This window comes from Trachurus trachurus (genome assembly GCF_905171665.1).
Source record: "Trachurus trachurus genome assembly, chromosome: 3".
In the NCBI taxonomy this organism is placed as follows: Eukaryota; Metazoa; Chordata; class Actinopteri; order Carangiformes; family Carangidae; genus Trachurus; species Trachurus trachurus.
Window position 1 is genome coordinate 39,746,712 of NC_139893.1, and position 18,576 is coordinate 39,765,287.

The following is an 18,576-nucleotide window of genomic DNA, read 5'->3' on the forward strand; positions in this document are numbered from 1 at the left end:
AGTTTGACTTTTAGGAGACTATAATAAATCAAGATGCAGCATCACAACTGACAAACAGCCTGAAAGGAAAATCCCCCAGGCATCAGTTTGACTGACAGCTGATGTCAGAGCATCGCAGAATGTGACTCATGGGAATGACACAAATAATGCAAATTTTTATTGTATGCAGTCATGAGGACATGTTGTTGATGTACAGTATGTGCCCAAAACAATAACCCTCTCACTACAAGCAGTTTTTCACTCTCTAGTCATTAATTATGTGTTTATACACCAGCCATCACTTGTAGGAGCCTGTAAGATGAGTTATAGTCATAGACAAATACATTACTAAATGCTTATGCCTGTAATATTCTTATGAATTGACATGAATAACGTCAGTGCTATTATTAGTAGTGTCATTCATTTCCACAGGCTGCCTAAATGATTTTCAGTGTTATGAATCATTATTATTCATGAGACAGTGAAGCTGTTCACACGTCCACCAGATCAGCTGGTATTATAAACATTCTATAAAAGAAAAACTTGGTTCTCCACCCCAACCTCCTCTATCCTCACTCCTCACCTGATGAGGAACATTAAAGGTATTTGAACATTTGGTAACACTTTACTTGAATAGGTATTCATAAGATTGACATAACACTGTCATAAACATCAATGAATACTTATGACAGCTGTCGTTAAGTGTCATTCGGTAAGTTATGTCACTTTTAATGCAAAGTTGACATTATTTGAGATGTTTTTGTTCTGACAACTTGACATAAAGACAATTTAAACTGTCATAGCAGACCTAATTGCCAAACTTTAAAAATGATGTCAAGTTCTCATAACAAGGACATCTCAAACAATGTCAACTTTGCATCAAAAGTGACATAACTTACCGAATGACACTTAACCACAGCTGTCATAAGTATTCATTGATGTTTATGACAGCTGTTATGTCATGGTTATGACAGTTTTATGTCAATCTTGTGAATACCTATTCAAGTAAAGTGTTACCGAACATTTACAGATCATGAACTTGATGGAGGATGTACTGTCATTGTTAATGTCATTGTTCAAACGGCTGCTGTGATCAACGCACAACAACCTGACAGATAAATGTTTTCATGAAGTTTTTGAAGATCATTGTCTTGGCCACAAGAAGAAGGAGCGGCTCATGGGGAAGATTTTCTGTTTGTCGACTCTGTGCTTCAGTTTCCCTCTCATAAGACATGGTGTCCTCTAGGCTACGTAGACATTGGGCTGATCCCTGAGGGAGCGCGGGACATCCATATTGAGGAGGTGGCTGAAGCTGGCAATTTCTTGGCGCTACGAAGCGACAACCCTAACAAGTACTTCCTGAACGGCGGCTGGACGATCCAGTGGAATGGGGAGTACAAGGCGGCTGGGACCGTGTTCACCTACGTCAGGACTGGCCACCTGGAAAACCTGACGTCCCCGGGGCCCACCATGGAGCCACTGTGGGTTCAGGTACGACTCAACAGCCTAACTTAAAGGAGACATATTCTGCCCCCTTTCCACAAATTCAAATAGTTCCCAGATGTCTTAAAGACATGTCTGTGACATGCTTTGGTCAAAATCCCCCAAGGATCAAACATCACAGCTCTTTTCATCCTCTCTAAACAGCCCTGTTCAGAACGGCTGCTTTCAGTGCCTGTCCCTTTAAATGCAAATGAACCACTGCTTGCCCCGCCCCTTCTACTGGTACCAGGTAGGGGTGGGGTTATGCAAATTCGAGTCCTAGTTCCATCACTGGAAGACAACTGAGGGAACAGCTCATAAAACCACATAGATTTCATCCTAGGGAGCCTGAACATTACAGATTTTTATTGTAAATTCTCACATTTTGGGGGCAGAAGGCAAGACAAACACCTAAATATATGTTAAAGCAGAAGTAAGCGATCCGGTGGTTTTGGCTAACTTCTTGTCAGCAGATGGAGTTAGCAGTCTCCGCCCTCGTCCCTACGTCACCACATTCACGCACATCCCTTGGCTGCACACACAGAGAGGACCGCCCCTTTATGCCGTTCTCTCTCCTCATTGGATAAAGGTTGTAGGATACAAGGAAAGTTTTCTCCTCGGCTTACAGCAGAGTAGAGTGACTGACAGACCCGTGTTTCAGACCAAACACTCTATAGAAGTGATTGCTGTCAGAAGATAGAACTATTTAATACTTATATTAACACAAACATTCCGGTTACTTCTGCTTTAAAGAGCTTTCAAAAAGTGATATTTCCATAACATGTCCCCTTTAATGCTTTGAGTGTTTCTTTATAAAGAGTGGAAACTGCCTGCATGTTCAGAGAGAAATTGAAATGAATTCCTGTCAGCATGTTAATCACATGGAAAAGAAGTGGCCAACAAAACAACAAAACAAACCCTTTGGGAACTTTGGTGTATGCTAGAGATGTGTCTTGTTTGTTTGCGCTAGTCTAGTTAGCACACAGCTTTAACTTGTGATCCCACAAACATATTTAAGTTGTGTTTCCTGGAGCATCAGGGCCCTTCCTCTGAGCTAGTATATCCTTTAGCCCAGGAAGCAGAAGCTGGGATGGATACGGATTTTGATAGGTGAAAAAAAAAAACACACAGATTGGAAACGGCATAATAAATGTTTTTGTTTTTTTGTGGTTTCAGTGCAGTAATGTACTGAAGCAGAAAGACAATCAGAGAGCACTCTGCACATCATCGCTGATTTGAAGACCTTACCTTTCTACCTCTGTCACCTGTTTAACATCCTCTCAAGAGTCACACATCACTATTATTGTCATATTTGAAGCAGGAACACAAACTAGAAGATATTTTTGGTTTAAGGTCTGGCTCCCTATTTCTGGGAATATCTTGCCCGGTAGTTTTCTGTGCATTTGGCAGAATATGTTGTTGATGTCGCGTGTGTTGTGTGTTAAAGCTTCTGTTTCAGGAGACCAATCCAGGAGTGCGGTACGAGTACACAATCAGGTTAAACATTTCAGAGGACGACGACGTCCCCGTCTCCCTTTTCTTCTGGAAATACGGTTCATGGACTGAATGCAGCGTTACCTGTGGAGCAGGTAAGAGAAACAACCACTGATGGTGGTTTGTCAATTCATCAATTGATGTCTTCAAGAACCAAGTGCATGGTTGTGTTGTAGCACAAAGGTGGGACCAAAGTTTCCATAATATCAGAATTTGGACAAAATTAGAATAAAATCAAATGAAAGTGTGATGATACAGTGCAGGAAACAGTTCCAAGAGGTATTTCTCAGTAGTTTCCCTTTATGGTCATTTTCTATTTTAAAATGAATGTTATAGTGAGAAGAAACCCTGCTGCCCCCTTTTTGTGGACTGCCTGTGTAGAAGAAGAAGGAAAATCTCTTGTTATGAAGCCACTGATGATTTTTCATGACGGTTTCCTTTTGTGTATGACTCTTAGAGTGAAATGTTGTCCTTTCACCAGAATGACAAAAGGCAGTGAAAAGGAATTTCTCTGTGCAGTTTTTAGATTATTCTAATGTTGACTTAGAGTCTGAAAAAAATTAACATAAACCTGCTTCAAACACCTGAAGTTTAGTGAGCATGTGTTTCTTTCTAGGTTTTTTACTTACACACACAACAATCAGATATTTTCTAATACTGCTAATTCAGCCTAAGAGGGATGCTTTAATAAGCATCCAGTTATTTGATTGTACAGTAGATTCTGATTCAGTCCTAATGCAACCACTGTGTCCCAACCTCATTAGTGTTAAATAAGGCATGTGGTTATTTAAAAATGGCAACAACAACAAAAAGATCTCCATCCATCTCAGGTGTAGGAGGTTTATTTGATCAAAGGTTCACCTCACTGTTTCTCACCTGCTGCTCTGTCTGCAGTCTTCACCCATCTGTCCCTAAATCCTCCCACAGTTTGCTGTGTTTTTCTTGTTTAGTTGCCTCTCTGCACAGTGTGAAGCACAAATTAGCTAAACAGTTTTGATGTTTCTGTCTTTTCAGTTTGCAGGTTTGCAGATGTAACATCTGTGTATGTCGGTGGAAGTAGTTTTTGCCTGTGGGCTTGTTTTTGTTGGTTTCGAACATCGCTTAAATCTCTCAGGTATTTGGATCTGGTGGGGAAGCTTATTACTGTAAATACTTTACATACTGTAATAGCAATAGCATCAACACCGGCTTCATCCAGTTCCATCCTCATTATTATTGTGGGGGAAAACCTGGTCTCCTCATGTGATATGTTTTCCTCACCAAAATCAACCCATGTGCCCTTTAGAAATTCCACTTTCTGGGGCAGTGCGTGGCGCAGTGGTTAAAGCGGCCGCCCCATGTAGAGGCTACAGTCCTCAATGCAGGCGTCCCCGGTTCAAATCCCGCGTCGGGCAGACCTTTCCTGCATATCATTCCCCCTCTCTCTGCCTCCCCCTTTCCTGTCTGTCTGTGTGCTATCAAATAAAAAAAAATTCCACTTTCTATTCCACTTAGCCAAATACTAATTAGCATTAGCATTTCAGCGGACAAAGCCCAGATTCAAAAGGCATTGGCGAGCAGCAGGGTCTACCAGTGTGAGACTGCAAATCAGTAATTGTTCAAGTGGCCAAAAAGGCCAAGTAATCCACATGACTCTGAGTGTTCCATGCAGTTTCTTCTCCTCCCACCTCAATCTGGAGCTACCTTGTCCTTTATGCGATGTCTTTGAAAGTGTAAATTAGCTATCAGACACACAGCGCGGCCCTCAGCGGGCCCTGCACAAGGGACACAGCGAGGTGAGAGGTGTCTCCTGCTTTGATGGGATGGAAATCCCCTCAGGAGGGTTAGAGTAATGATGGAGAGAGGGATCACAGGAGGAGATAAATCTGTCACTGCCTTAGGAGACAAGCTCTTTTATGTACTGCTTTGTCTAATGCTCTCTGAAACCTGGATGTGGCACTTCTCAGAGCGGCAAACAGGAAATGTTTCTGTCCAATTTATTTTATTTCAGATGGAAAGATTTAGAATCTGCTCAGGAAAGACAGAAACGTGGTTTGTCACAATGTGATTTTATAACATGTGGGTTTAAGATATTTATAGAAATGGGAGACCGAGCTCACAAACAGTGGATTAAAGTTGTGTTTGAACAGTTGCATTGATGGTTGTATTTTTATTTGAAAGCCTTCAAACATGTGTGTGCACTTACCAGTCATTTGCATGTTAAAAATGTGCAGTTGGTGTAAGTGTTTAGTGTTGAATCCATGGTTTATAATGTCGACATGTGTTGCTGTCATTCTTCATCACCATTCCAGGTGTGCAGAGGCAGATTGTCCACTGTGTGGAGAAGACAACTGGGATAGTGGAGGAGAACTTGTGTGACCCTTTAACCCGCCCTGATGATAACCAAACCAGCTGCAGCAAGGATCCATGTCCAGCCATGTGAGTGAGCAGCGTGCACACCCACACACTCTTCTTCTAGCTTCTATAATATAATGATTCAACCTTACCAAACCCAAAGTTACGGTAACCACCAGTCAGAGTTTTATTAGGTGATTTTAGCACAAAGAAATAAAAATTTGAAATCATTTGATAATTGCAACATATCATGTAAAATGAAACTGTATTTCCAACCACTGGGAAATACAGTTAGTGTCCATGGCCAGTTTAAAAGGTACGATTACAAACTTTAGCATCACCTTCATCGCTCTAGATTTCACATACATGAAATTACACTTTTATAACAGCTACCAGAACATTACATTATATTAACAGGTGGTTTAAACTTGTGGTGAATTTTGTCCTTTCAGATTAGCAAACCTTTTGCTTCGCTTACTCTTGTCTTGATGATTGCATTATTTTTTATACATAATGTTGGTGGACCATTCTGTAAAGGGAGTGAGGAGTGGGGGCACCTTAGGGACAAAGGTGACTAGAATAAAACTTATTTCCTCTTACATCTCTACCTCCACTCTGTGATTGCATCTTGTTTTGTTCAGTCTCCCACAATGAAGGACAAATTACCGTTATTTTGAAAGCACAACCTCTTGACATCCTGGTTGGACACAGCTGGTCGGTTACTTCACTGAGATCAAAGTCTCACCACTCCTCAGATATTGTTACTCCCACACATTTTATTGCATCAAAGTGATGCCTGTTGCCTTGGTATCAGTAGTAAAGGAACACAATTTACTCTCAATTTCCAAGAAACTTTTTTGGTTTTGTTTTGTTTTTCAGATCAGCATCAGTTCCATTGTAACAGAAAAAGCACCAAGATTTGTTCATTATTTCTGTTGATGTTACAATTAATGCTGGAAGGACAATGTGCAGGTTGTTTCCTTAATGTCAGGCAGCAGCAATAAGCAATAATAAAAACCAAAGAAATTGGTTTTAACTGTGAACAATTTCATGAAAATAACAATACTTTCAGTGTTGCTGATTTTTCAATTCAAGTGATCCGCGACAAAGCATTCCCACTGCTCAGTGGGAACCTGTAGACAGCTGGAGCTATATTATTGAAGATGAAACACTCTGCTGTTTGGAAATGAGCTATTTTGTGTGTAATGATTCTCTGTATGTAATGTTTGTTTTGACTGACTTTCTGTATAGTGTCAAAGCACAGAATTAATATAGTTTATCATAAACCAGGAATTAGCCACAACCCAGTACTGAAATATATTATAAATAATTGAAATATAATTTTTTGACACCAAAAACTTTGAGTAATGCTGAGCTTTGAAACAAACATCATTTCAACTCTTTTTTTTTCCCATTTATTGGTTTATTTGAAATGGGACTCCACATATTCATGAACTTAAAAACAATTATTTAATGTAAATATGCCGGATTTAGCTAGAGAGCTCATTCCCATCCATAGTCCCATCATCATACACTGCACTATTGAAGAGCAACAGTCCCGGTCTGTTCCATTGTCTGTCTCTATTAAACTTTTACAAAGTCAACTTCTCAGTAATGGCTGTTGTGACGTTGGTGTTTTGCTTGTACCAGTGTTCTTCATCACTGGGCAGCTGAAGATTTTCAGGCATAATTTCAGTGAGGACAAACCAGAGACATTGCTATTGACCATAAACCACAGAAACACTGAAGACACAATGTGGACATTGTGTAGTGGTGTCCAATACAATCAATCTCATCTAAAGCTGTAATTGCAAGTCAGTTGCTTTTTTATGCAGCTGCAATATATTGTTATTTTTTTCCCAGCAAGAGTCAACAATTAAATTGGAAATCTTTTCATCTTTTGTGTGTCTGTGTTCAGATGGTGGGCCGGGGAGTGGCAGAAATGCTCAGCAAGCTGTGGGAGCTCTGGTCTGACAAAAAGGACAGTGCTGTGCATCCAGGCAGTCAGCTCCGAGGAGCAGGAAGCCCTGCAGCCCAGTGAATGTCAACACATGCCCAAACCTGAATCTCTGTCCTCCTGCAACACACACATCCCCTGCCCAGCAGACTGGAGCACCGGCAGCTGGTCAAAGGTGGCTATGAGTTGGGATTGGGTTTGTGGACAGCAGTGCCATTTCAAAATTGTTCAAAATTCTGTCACCTAAAATCCTTCCAGCCATCTTTTGAAAAGCTCTTCCTGTGTGGATTATGATAAAGGGATAGTTCAACATTTTGGCAAATTGGCCCATTGCCATAATCCCTATAGTCATAGCAGTAGGTTCGTTACCTTTATTTGTCAGTGCAAGATATTTTTAGAACGGCGGAGCAGAGCCGTGAGCTGCTCAGAGCTACGCTACAGAGGCTAATGGGATTTCTTGGTTTTCCCTCATCAAACTCATCAAATACACAATCCAACAACTCCAAAACGCTCTGGTGGACAAGTTGTTACCTGCACATTCACCACGCTATGAGATAATAACAGAACGTTACCAGACAGAGTTGTTTTAGAGGGAAATTCATGCAAAACCGCTGATGCACGTTCCTGTCGAGGGCAGTTTTTCAGCAAGCAGTCTCTGCATTTGCCTCAGAAACAAAACTGAGCAGCTTGCGGCTCTGCTCCGCCGTTCTAAAAAATAGCTTGCAACAACAAATAAAGGTAACAAACCTATTCCTATAACTATAGGGATCATGGCAATGGGCCAATTTGCCAAAATGTTGAACTATCCCTTTAAATGATTTACCCATCATTGGAAAAGTTGTTGTAGTTGTTGTTTTTGGCAGAACATGCAGCACAGACGTATAGTCACATCTTGAGAAATTTACAGACAGAGTTCATTTTAGTGCACATTAGATTCACCTTTAGTGGTCAAGATGATTTGTTATAGCTGATAGCATGTAGTCAGCAGATTAGCTCAGACCCTCACAGTAGTAACTACAGAGGTCATGACCTTTTATAAACATCTCTGTTTTTCACACACAGATACAACTTGTTTAAAATCTTAATGATTTGACCTTTAAGACACTTCCTCATCTTAGGTTATTAGAAGCTAATGGGGGTCCAAATAAAGAGAGACACACATTTAGAAGCCTGTTAAGAGCTTTTACAGCCTCATTAACAGAGTTCATCCTGGGCTGAACTTTCTGATTCTATCTGATCCTTCTCTCACTTTGCACCTCATTATTTTAAGCCATGGTTACATCATGGCCTTAGCAGAGGTAACGTGGGCATAAGACTCAGTGTCCAAACTGAAATGACTGGTGTTAATGGATCGACAAAAATCACAGACAAAAAAGAATGAGTTCTTGCTACTCCCTGACTTTTTCTCTTACATCACCAGTGGCTTGACATTTGTAGTTCTGAGGTTTTGCTGTGAAATCTGGTCGACACATTCATGCCCCCCCTCCCACCCTCCCCCTCGATGATTCACAGTCCCTGGGCGATCCTTCAGCTTGTCTCCAAGGCCTCTTGCAATGAGCCAGGCCTGAAGCCTCCATGCGAGTGGACCAGGAGAGCAGTCATGTATAGATTGACAAGTGCAAGCTCTCACTCCTGACTCAGGCCTTCTCTAATTGGTTCTGAAGTTTTTGAGGCTCACTTAAAAAACTTTAGGAGGGATTATCCCCGCACTGCTGCCAGGCTGTGGTCAGGGAGTCTAGACAAACAGAAGCCTTTGGCAGCACATACAGTATCCACATTAGGATATGTTGTGAAGGATTTGTCTACTTAAAAATATATAAATATATACGTTTTTTCCTCCAGGAATACCATCTGTTCAGGTTATATTGAACTGCTTAGTTTTATGTTGATGTACTGTACAGTGTTTTTAAAGGAATAGTTCACCAAAAAATGAAATTCAGTCATTATTGACTCACCCTCATGCTGATGAATATTCCGGAGTAGTTTTTTATTCCTCAAAGTGCATCAGGAGACCCGGGAGGCCGGTTCGTAGTCCAACCAAAACTTTATACTGTATGAGAATAATAGGGCCCGACACAAAAAGGTCCATAAAACTACACAAAAACCTTATAATATTCCTCCACACTGCTCGTCTGCTGCAATCCAAGTGTCCTGAAGGGATATAGTCCAGAGTTTACTGGAAACAACCTCATTTAGGACATTTTTATAGCCTAAACAGTCCTGTATTGCGCTCTGACGTTCAAGCATGTGAACGCAAGAGCGCACACCAGGCAAGTTCAATACAGGACTGTTTAGGCTGTAAAAATGTTCTAAATGACGTCGTTTCCAGTAAACTCTGGACTATCTCCCTTCAGGACACTTGGATTGCAGCAGACGAGCAGTGTGGAGGAATATTATAAGCTTTTTGTGTAGTTTTATGGACCTTTTTGTCTCGGGTGCTATTGACTCTCATATAAGGATTTCGTTAGACTACGATCCCCCCCCCTCCCGGGTCTCCAGATGCACTTTGAGGAATAAAAAACTACTCCGGAGTATTCATCAGCATGAGGGTGAGTCAATGACAGAATTTCGTTTTTTTGGTGAACTATTCCTTTAAAGCCAACCAGTGGACCCATGTAATCAGTTTTGTTCTCCCTTTTCTCTCCCTGTAGTGCTCACTGACTTGTGGAAGCGGAGAGCGTCACCGTAGTGTGTCCTGCTCTAGAAACACAGGGTCCGACTGTGACCCCCAAAAGAAACCCGTCGCCGTCAGCTCCTGTTCCGTTCAGGACTGTCCGCAGGTCGTGGATAACTTTGGAGGTATCGATTGGTCCGGAAGCGGCTGGTCCAGCAAAGAGGTGCTCAACGAAATTAACTCAATACCCGAAGCCAAACCTCCTCCCAAATTCAGCACCACCAGAGCCCAACCAAGAAACCACAATGACCTGAATAACATAGTGGAGGGAGATTTTCACTACCACAATAACATCGAGAACATCGACCAGAACAGTGTTCAAGTTGATGACTTTTACTACGACTATAACTTTATCAACTTCCATGAAGACTTATCGGACGACTTTGAGGGCGATGGGAAAGATCAGACATTAGACGCTCCACAGGAGGACGACCTGACCCGCAGAGACGAAGAATATGCCATTATTGAAACTACAAGAGCTCCCGCGGCTAATTCAGTTATTCCCACTGTTTCAAAGACCACCGCTGTCATTCTGAACCCCGCAGAGCCACAGACCACAGAGCAGGACAAGGTGAAGGACGGTGAAAATGCAGCAACAAAGGAGCCTGTTGAAAGTAACTCTGAAACTTTGGACGACTTCCTGTCTGAGGATTATCTCCTGCCGGTGTCCACCACCCACTCCCCGCCGATGTCTACAACTCAGCATTCACAAACAGAGAAAGAGACACACGACAATGAGGGGTGGCCTGAAAGCAGCAGCGCAATGCCTAGTCTGGATTCCCCGACAGAGGAGCCTACACAGGATGTGGAACGGGAACAATATGGGGAGGAGGCCGAAAATAACTACGACAATTCCACCGAGGAGGAAAATCCCATGGTGCATGTCACCGTCACACCAAAGCATGTCTCTCCCACTCCCAGACATCAAACAATAATTAGTTCAATTGACTCTACCACAGTGAGAGCTCAGGAGACATACGGAGACATAGGTGATGATTATGAATACAGCCTCGGTGAAAAAGCCACGTCAGGTCCAGATGTCTCAGTAGAGAGTCCAGAACCCGAAGGCTCTCCCACGCCAGAGACTATAATTCAGGTCAAGACTGAAGTCCAGCTGGATGAAAGTGTTTCAATACCTCAAGCAACCGGTCAATCAATAATATTGCCTACTGCCTTCACATTGGAGGACTTGGATCGAACTTTTAATTTGTTATATGGCACTAGCAGGGATAACTCCTGGGATGCTGACCTCGACCTCAGTACACCCTCGCTTCCTGCCTCCCAGACATCCTCTCCTCTCCCCACTCCCTCCCCGCTGAGCCCAGGTAACCGAGAGGCCACCGAGGACTCCACGCTGTTAACTGGAACAGAAACCATACCTCCTCCAGACCTGGAGGGAGCCACTCAGCCTCCTCCAGCTGATCTCCCGCCAGCTCAGATGGAACAGACGCCAACAAAACCTGCTGTCACCGAAACAAGCGGAACAGGCTCCACATCCCCAGAGCCGCCGCTGTTTGATTCAGCCGGTTTTGACTACAATGAAATAGTCGTCCCCCCGGTGATGAACAGCAGCGACCCCGGCCTTTCGCCTCAGCTTCCAACAAACTCAGCAGCCGCTCCTCAAAGCGGAACGACACCGGCAAAGCCCTCGGGCCGGCCCACACCTGCTGTGCTCCTCCCGCCAGCCCCTCCCCCCTCCTCGGCCACCGCTGCCTTCTGGGTCACCGGCAACTGGAGCGCAGTGAGTCAGCACCAGTCCACACACCACCGAGCCCCAGCTGCGTCGCACTATTTATGTCTCTGTCTGCCTCTGTTATGTAGACACATGCATCCTGTTTGGGTCTCTGCACATATTGAGCTAAATTCTTTGTAGATAGAATTTCACCTGCTGTCAGTGAAACTAATGTCAGTTCATAGTTTGAATTATTGTCGCAATTTCTCCTCTCACCCTCCCAGTTAAGGAATTTTCATTCATTTACATATGAAAATGTGAGAGGATGCACATTGCATCCGTGCATGGGTGCAGATCAGACATGTCCCCCCCAATTTCTGAAAAACATGAATTGTCCCCCCCAATAAAAATACCCCAAATTATTCAAAATTGAACAAATGTATTTTCAGACTTCACATTCTTCACATTTTAGAAAAAAATTTTTTTTTTTACAACAGCAGTTATACGTGCTGTTTGCTGTTTAGGACAAATAAACAAGAAAGGTAAATGATTCCCTGTGCAGTACGTTTTGAATGATATGGTGAGCCTCTACCAAGTTGTGATTTATGCTGGCATGTTATGAGCTGCATACGGGAAAAAAAAAAATCACTTTTGTGTCCCCCCCAATCCTAACATCAGATCTGCACCCCTGCATCCATGTGGGTTATTATGTATTCATTTCAGCCCAAATCCATGAAATGTAAGCAGGTCTGTCCTGTTCCTACATGTGTGCTCAGTGCTCCACCAGCTGTGGCCTGGGTGCAGTCTGGAGGACGTTGGCCTGCAGCAGCGGCTCAGACTCTGACTGTGATCCAGCCAAGAGGCCTCCACCAGCTCAGCGCTGTTATCTACGCCCCTGCTCCACATGGAAAGTTGGAGAGTGGAGTAAGGTGAGATGGTCATGTTTTTCCAATTCTGGGAAAAATAGCTTTTCTACTAGATTTAGGCCTACTATTTGTCCTGCCACTTTGGTCCAGACTGAAATTTCTTGCTTTATCGTTCTTTAAAGGAGACATATCATGCCCCCTTTCCACAAATTAAATGATTTGGTCAAAATCCCTCAAGGATCAAACATCACAGCTCTTTTCATCCTCTCTAAACAGCCCTGTTCAGAACGGCTGCTTTCAGTGTCTGTCCCTTTAAATGCAAATGAGCCACTGCTTGCCCCGCCCCTTCTACTGGTACCAGGTAGGGGTGGGATTATGCAAATTCAAAACCTAGTTACATCACTGGAAGACATCTGAGGGAACAGCTCATAAAACCACATGGATTTCAACCTAGGGAGTCTGAACATTACAGATGTTTTGGTCAATTCTAGCATTTTGGGGGCAGAAGGCAAGGCAAACACCTAAATATATGTAAAAGGGCCTTCAAAAAGTGATATTTTAACTTTTAACATGAGGTTGGAATCTGGGGTTTTGAGTGAAATGTCTGCTAGAGAGATTTAGTGGAGGTATTGGCGCTCCCCCTTGTGTAGGCCTACTAACTGTAATGCTTCTCTCAGTATCACTGTCCCTTCACAGCAGCACAGAGAAGCAGTGAGGTGGCTGCATACTAAAATAAATATTTCAAATAAACACTGTGATGAGTTCCCAGATTTCAGTTTGAAACTGAGGCTGTGTCCCCATCTAAGGAGGAGGGGGATTTACGCTGAGCGTCACCAGCTGTCCCCGCGGTTCCTGTCACCTAGCAACCATGACAACAGAGAACTTTTTTTCAGCTTGAGGTTTTATAGCCAGTGGTTCAACAGTCGTACCGTTAGCTGTAGAACTGAGCCCAAACATGTAAGTGTGGTTCTCTGTACTGTAGGTGCCAGCACACAATAAACTTTGGGGGTCGTGCCGGTGTGACAATATCAGTTTTTAAATGCAGCCTGATAGCAGCCCCTGATAGCTGCAATGGGGAGGTTTACACTGAAAGGGATAGTTCAACATTTTGGCAAATTGGCCCATTGCCATAATCCCTATAGTCATAGCAGTAGGTTCGTTACCTTTAATTGTTGGTGCAAGCTATTTTTAGAACGGCGGAGCAGAGCCACGAGCTGCTCCGAGCTACGCTACGGAGGCTCATGGGATATATTGGTTTCCCTCATCAAATACACAATCCAACAACTCCACAACGCTCTGGTGGACAAGTTGTGACCTGCACATTCACCACGCTATGAGATAATAACACAACGTTACCAGATAGAGTTGTTTTAGAGGTCAATTCATGCAAAACTGCTGATGCGCATTCCCGTCTGGGGCAGTTTTTCATCAAGCAGTCTCTGTATTTACCTCTAAAACAACTCTATCTGGTAACGTTGTGTTATTATCTCATAGTGTGGTGAATGTGCAGGTCACAACTTGTCCACCAGAGCGTTGTGGAGTTGTTGGATTGTGTATTTGATGAGTTTGATTAAGGAAACCAAGAAATCCCATGAGCCTCCGCAGCGTAGCTCGGAGCAGCTCACGGCTCTGCGCCGTTCTAAAAATAGCTTGCACCGACAATTAAAGGTAACAAACCTACTGCTATGACTATATGGCAACGGGCCAATTTGCCAAAATGTTGAACTACTGTAACCCTTGAACGCACAAATGAAAAAGTGAAGGTTATGGTTATTTTTCTGTGAACATTGTAGTAATATAAATGACAGGGTTCAGATGTAGTTAGTTCATCTGAGGCAACTGACTGCTTGGCTCAGTCTTGAAAACATTTAGCCTTTCATCCATCAGTTAAAGCTGCCTTCAGTTCACTGAAGCTTCTGGGATGAGCAATGAAGCCCTTTAAAACCACGCGGCAAATCCAGCTGCCTTACACTTGCTACCGCTGGATATCTACAAGCTCCAGCAGCTCAAGCTGTTTGAATAACAATCATGCCATGTATTTTCCCCAGTGCTCCAAGAACTGCGAAAGCGGCATTAAATCACGGGAGGTCCAGTGTTTCGACATGCGGGATCAGAGGCCCTTACGACCTTTCCACTGCCGGGCCATGTCCTCCAGGCCTCAGACCCAGATACCCTGTAACCTCCAGCCGTGCCTGGACTGGTACTCCTCCTCCTGGGGTCAGGTGAGTGGTGTGAAGCAAATAATGAGAGAGATGAGAAAAACAAATGCAGTGCTGTCTGAAAACAGAGAGAATGGAAGGTGAGGTAGACGCACAGTATCCCCTTCCACCTCTCTGGTGATTATTGCTTTTCATTTCAATTCCAAAGCATCATTTAAAGGGATAGTTCACCCAAAATTCAAATTTCACTCATTATCTACTCACCCTCATGTGGACTAAAAGCTGTGAGAAGTTTCAGAGTCCTCCATGCCTTCTCTGAGTTACGGGGGGTCCGCGCAGCAGTATTTGTCCATATAATGGTTGTGAATGGATACCACTTTTCTTCGTCCAAAAAGACACACAAAAAAACATCCAAATACCTCCATGCTGCTCGTCTGTAATGTCCCTCTTGTATTGAAGCCCCGACATGAGAAATTGTTCCACCGGTCAGTGCAAATCACGCAAAATTTGCACTGACACAGGAAGAGCAGTGAACCGAGACACTGGGAGCTTCCGCTACAAACAAGCTTAAAATATAGACTTATTTAATTTTTTTCGGAACTTGGTGTGTTTTTTTGGACGAAGAAAAGTGGTATCCATTCACAACCATTATATGGACAAATACTGCTGCACGGACCCCCCCGTAACTCAGAGAAGGCACGGAGGACTCTGAAAATTCTCACAGCTCTTAGTTGACATGAGGGTGAGTAGATAATGAGTGAAATTTGAATTTTGGGTGAACTATCCCTTTAATAGAAAGGTAAAAGCTGCTTGAGATGGAAAATCAGCCACAGGCAGCATTCAGTCTGTCTCTTGTTGTATATTTATGGTACGTGTAGAACTTCTGCTCTGATACCTTTATGTGGGAGTTGTTGAGATTAATCTTGAGCACTTCATCTCCAAGATGTATTGTATTTATATCCTGTGAATGAAAAGTCAACTCAGAAGTCAACTACAACACGTACTGCAGGTGTCATCCAAACATACTGCAGGGAAATAGCTGCTGTTATCGTCTCTGATTTAGAAACTTCCCACGAGCATTTGAACCCATCAACATATGGAGCGTCTGACAATCTGCACTTTCAACTGAATCACCCACCAACAATTACGGGACAAAAAAGACCAAATTGTCGCAATCAGTGTTCGTGATGCCAGCTCCACGTCTGGAATGAGGTTTTTCTGTTGCACAGACATGAATATAAAACAGAGACTTCTACAAAAGGTCCAGAAAGTGCATTCAAAACTTTGAAAGACGAGCAGTGGGTGGTTACTGTATGTCCCTCGATTATTCACGGTCAATAAATACTGAAAACTCTCAACTCTGTCAAGACTTTACAGCATGTACTTGTGTGTGTGTGTGTGTGTGTGTGTGTGTGTGTGTGTGTGTGTGTTCAGTGCTCTGAGATCTGTGGAGGAGGGGAGCAGCAGCGTATCGTCACCTGTCCAGAGGAGGAGCGATGCAACAGAGACCTTCAGCCCAGCAACATCCAATCATGTAACAGCCAGCCATGTGCTCAGTGGCTGACTGGCTCGTGGGGACAGGTACTGTATGACACACACACACACACACACACACACACACTCACACACACAGGCACATGTAACACTTAAAGGGATAGTTCACCCAAAATTTAAATTTCACTCATTATCTACTCACCCTCATGTCAACTAAGAGCTGTGAGAATTTTCAGAGTCCTCCATTCCTTCTCTGAGTTACGGGGGGGTCTGCGCAGCAGTATTTGTCCATATAATGGTTGTGAATGGACACCACGTTTCTTCGTCCAAAAAGACACACCAAAAAACATCCAAATACCTCCATACTGCTCGTCTGTAATGTCCCTCTTGTACTGAAGCCCTGACATGAGAAAAAGCCAAAAACTACTAAAAATCTTAATCTGTACCATAGGCTACCTGTCGTCCGTCTGCATTTGGGTCCAGTTTCTCTGAAACACATTTACAGAGAGGGAGGGACCAGAGGAATGAAGAGAAATGTATTGACTGGTTGTTGAATAACCACAGAATGAAACTCAAACTGTGACACAGACCCAGATAAGCACCAAAATATAAATAAATAATAAAATAAAGGATAGCCTCTGTCAGCCGTGTATCAAGCTGAGTTCTGACCCCTCCATCGGTATTTGTATTGACTTCTTTACTTAGACTGACTGGCAATAGATGAAATCCTAAAACTCTATTTTTCTTTCCTTTGTCCTGTGAAAGCAGGATTTCTTTTAGAAACGCACAGATAAATTCATATCAACTGGGAGTAACAATTGTATCTCCAATCCACATTATCATCGACAATCAGTGGGGTTGACTCGATACACAATCAAACAGCTGCAGGCGGTCATCCCATAATAACCTGGCCACACTGGGGAATATGGTTATCTGAATATCTCTCCACAAAGGCATCTTTTAAAATCCTCAAGTACATCAGCAGTGGCAACACAGTCTAAGATATCATTAGTGTGAGCACGATCAAGATGAATTGTGTCCACAGCAGCATTTATGTTATGACCATCATTGAATTAGTGTCCTCTGATCCTCACTCTTATGTTTGGGAAATTTTGATACACACAGGATCAGAAACGGTGTGTTTGGTCCTAAAATACAACAATGATTGATGTCAGTCCGCTGCAATGAACTGAAATGACATTTTGTTCTGGGCGTCACTGATCAGTCACTGCATGTTGAGCCGATTGAACTCGGTGTCAGTCTTAATCATGATGAGTGGGGATGAGTGGGGTTCTTCTGGATGAGAAAACAAATAAAACTAGAAATGAAGCCAGAGGTTCTGACAATGAAAAAATGAGAATACATTTTTTTTTGTCCGCAAAACACTGAATCATTTCCCCAAACTCTCTGTGCAGTGTTCGGCCTCTTGTGGAGGCGGAGTCCAGCATCGACTCATCGAATGTGTGGACACCAAGGCCGAGACGCATGAAGAGGTAGATGAAGATCAGTGTGAGGAGGAGGAGCAGCCTGAGAGCACCCGCAAGTGTAACATCCAGGAGTGTGAGAGCCCCGCCTCTGGTGAGTAGATCAAGCTGTCATCACACACACTCTGCTGTCCTAATACACTCAATCTGAGTTGTATGTTACATTGATGTGAGATTACACAGAGTTACTCTTCTGTTTATCTCTGAACTCTAATAGAATCAAGTAATAACAGCAATTTAACAACAGAGTGAAAGCAGTGATTGCAGAGCGCTTCAGGACCGTGTGCATTCAGCTGATGGCTCAGTTCAAAAGACTCAGTTAAAAAGCCCCTGACTGTTCATCAGATCCCTGTTGTGAAGCACAGGGATCTGTATTGATCTGTATTTGCTGCTCTAACACCAGTAGTTGCGCTCACTGAACACTGATGACTGTCCAACTTACCAACATGCCATGTCCAGATTGCCCAAACAGTTGTAGCAACAGCACCACACCGTGAATGAATGAAGGCTTTATTTCAAACATGTGAATGATATATATCACACTTTTTAATTTAATTGTATTTAAAGGGACAACGAGGAGTTTCTCCATCGGCAGAACGAAAAATTCCGCGACAATAAAAGTCTCATATTAATGTGGATGAATCCACGTTACCACTTGTTAATGGGCCCATTTTCGATAAATATATAGTTTTGTCTCTATGGTTATTTTGTTATTATTAGTGGTGGTGGAAATGCTGGTTGAGCCGACCAGCATTTCTTTACTTTCGGTTTTGTGGCGAGTCGTGAGAATAACGCCGCCGAATCGCCGTTTATGGTGGGAACTACGACGGTATCTGATCGTCTTCCAACCTCTGACTTTAATTCTTGATGAATGAAAACATGAGTCTGTCTTGCGCCGGTCAAAGAATTTCACGGTGCGCGGAGGCTCAGAATCAAAATCCAACTCCAGGCCACTACAGAGTAATTGTTGTAAATAAAACA

At 43.1% G+C, this 18,576-nt stretch overlaps 1 protein-coding gene across 1 annotated transcript in view; it reads left to right on the forward strand.

The window, feature by feature from the left end:
* The window catches only part of adamts7 (a disintegrin-like and metallopeptidase (reprolysin type) with thrombospondin type 1 motif, 7), a gene marked incomplete at its 3' end in the record, with an annotated part of 95,875 nt that overhangs the window by 58,443 nt on the left and 18,856 nt on the right, over positions 1-18,576 (forward strand). Inside the window, exons 15-23 of the mRNA XM_083993075.1 lie at positions 1,226-1,470; positions 2,909-3,050; positions 5,247-5,373; positions 7,208-7,421; positions 9,898-11,661; positions 12,369-12,521; positions 14,507-14,680; positions 16,052-16,198; positions 17,527-17,689. Of these exons, the coding sequence (XP_083849201.1) occupies positions 1,226-1,470; positions 2,909-3,050; positions 5,247-5,373; positions 7,208-7,421; positions 9,898-11,661; positions 12,369-12,521; positions 14,507-14,680; positions 16,052-16,198; positions 17,527-17,689 (3,129 nt within the window). The remainder of the gene's footprint in view (positions 1-1,225; positions 1,471-2,908; positions 3,051-5,246; positions 5,374-7,207; positions 7,422-9,897; positions 11,662-12,368; positions 12,522-14,506; positions 14,681-16,051; positions 16,199-17,526; positions 17,690-18,576) is intronic.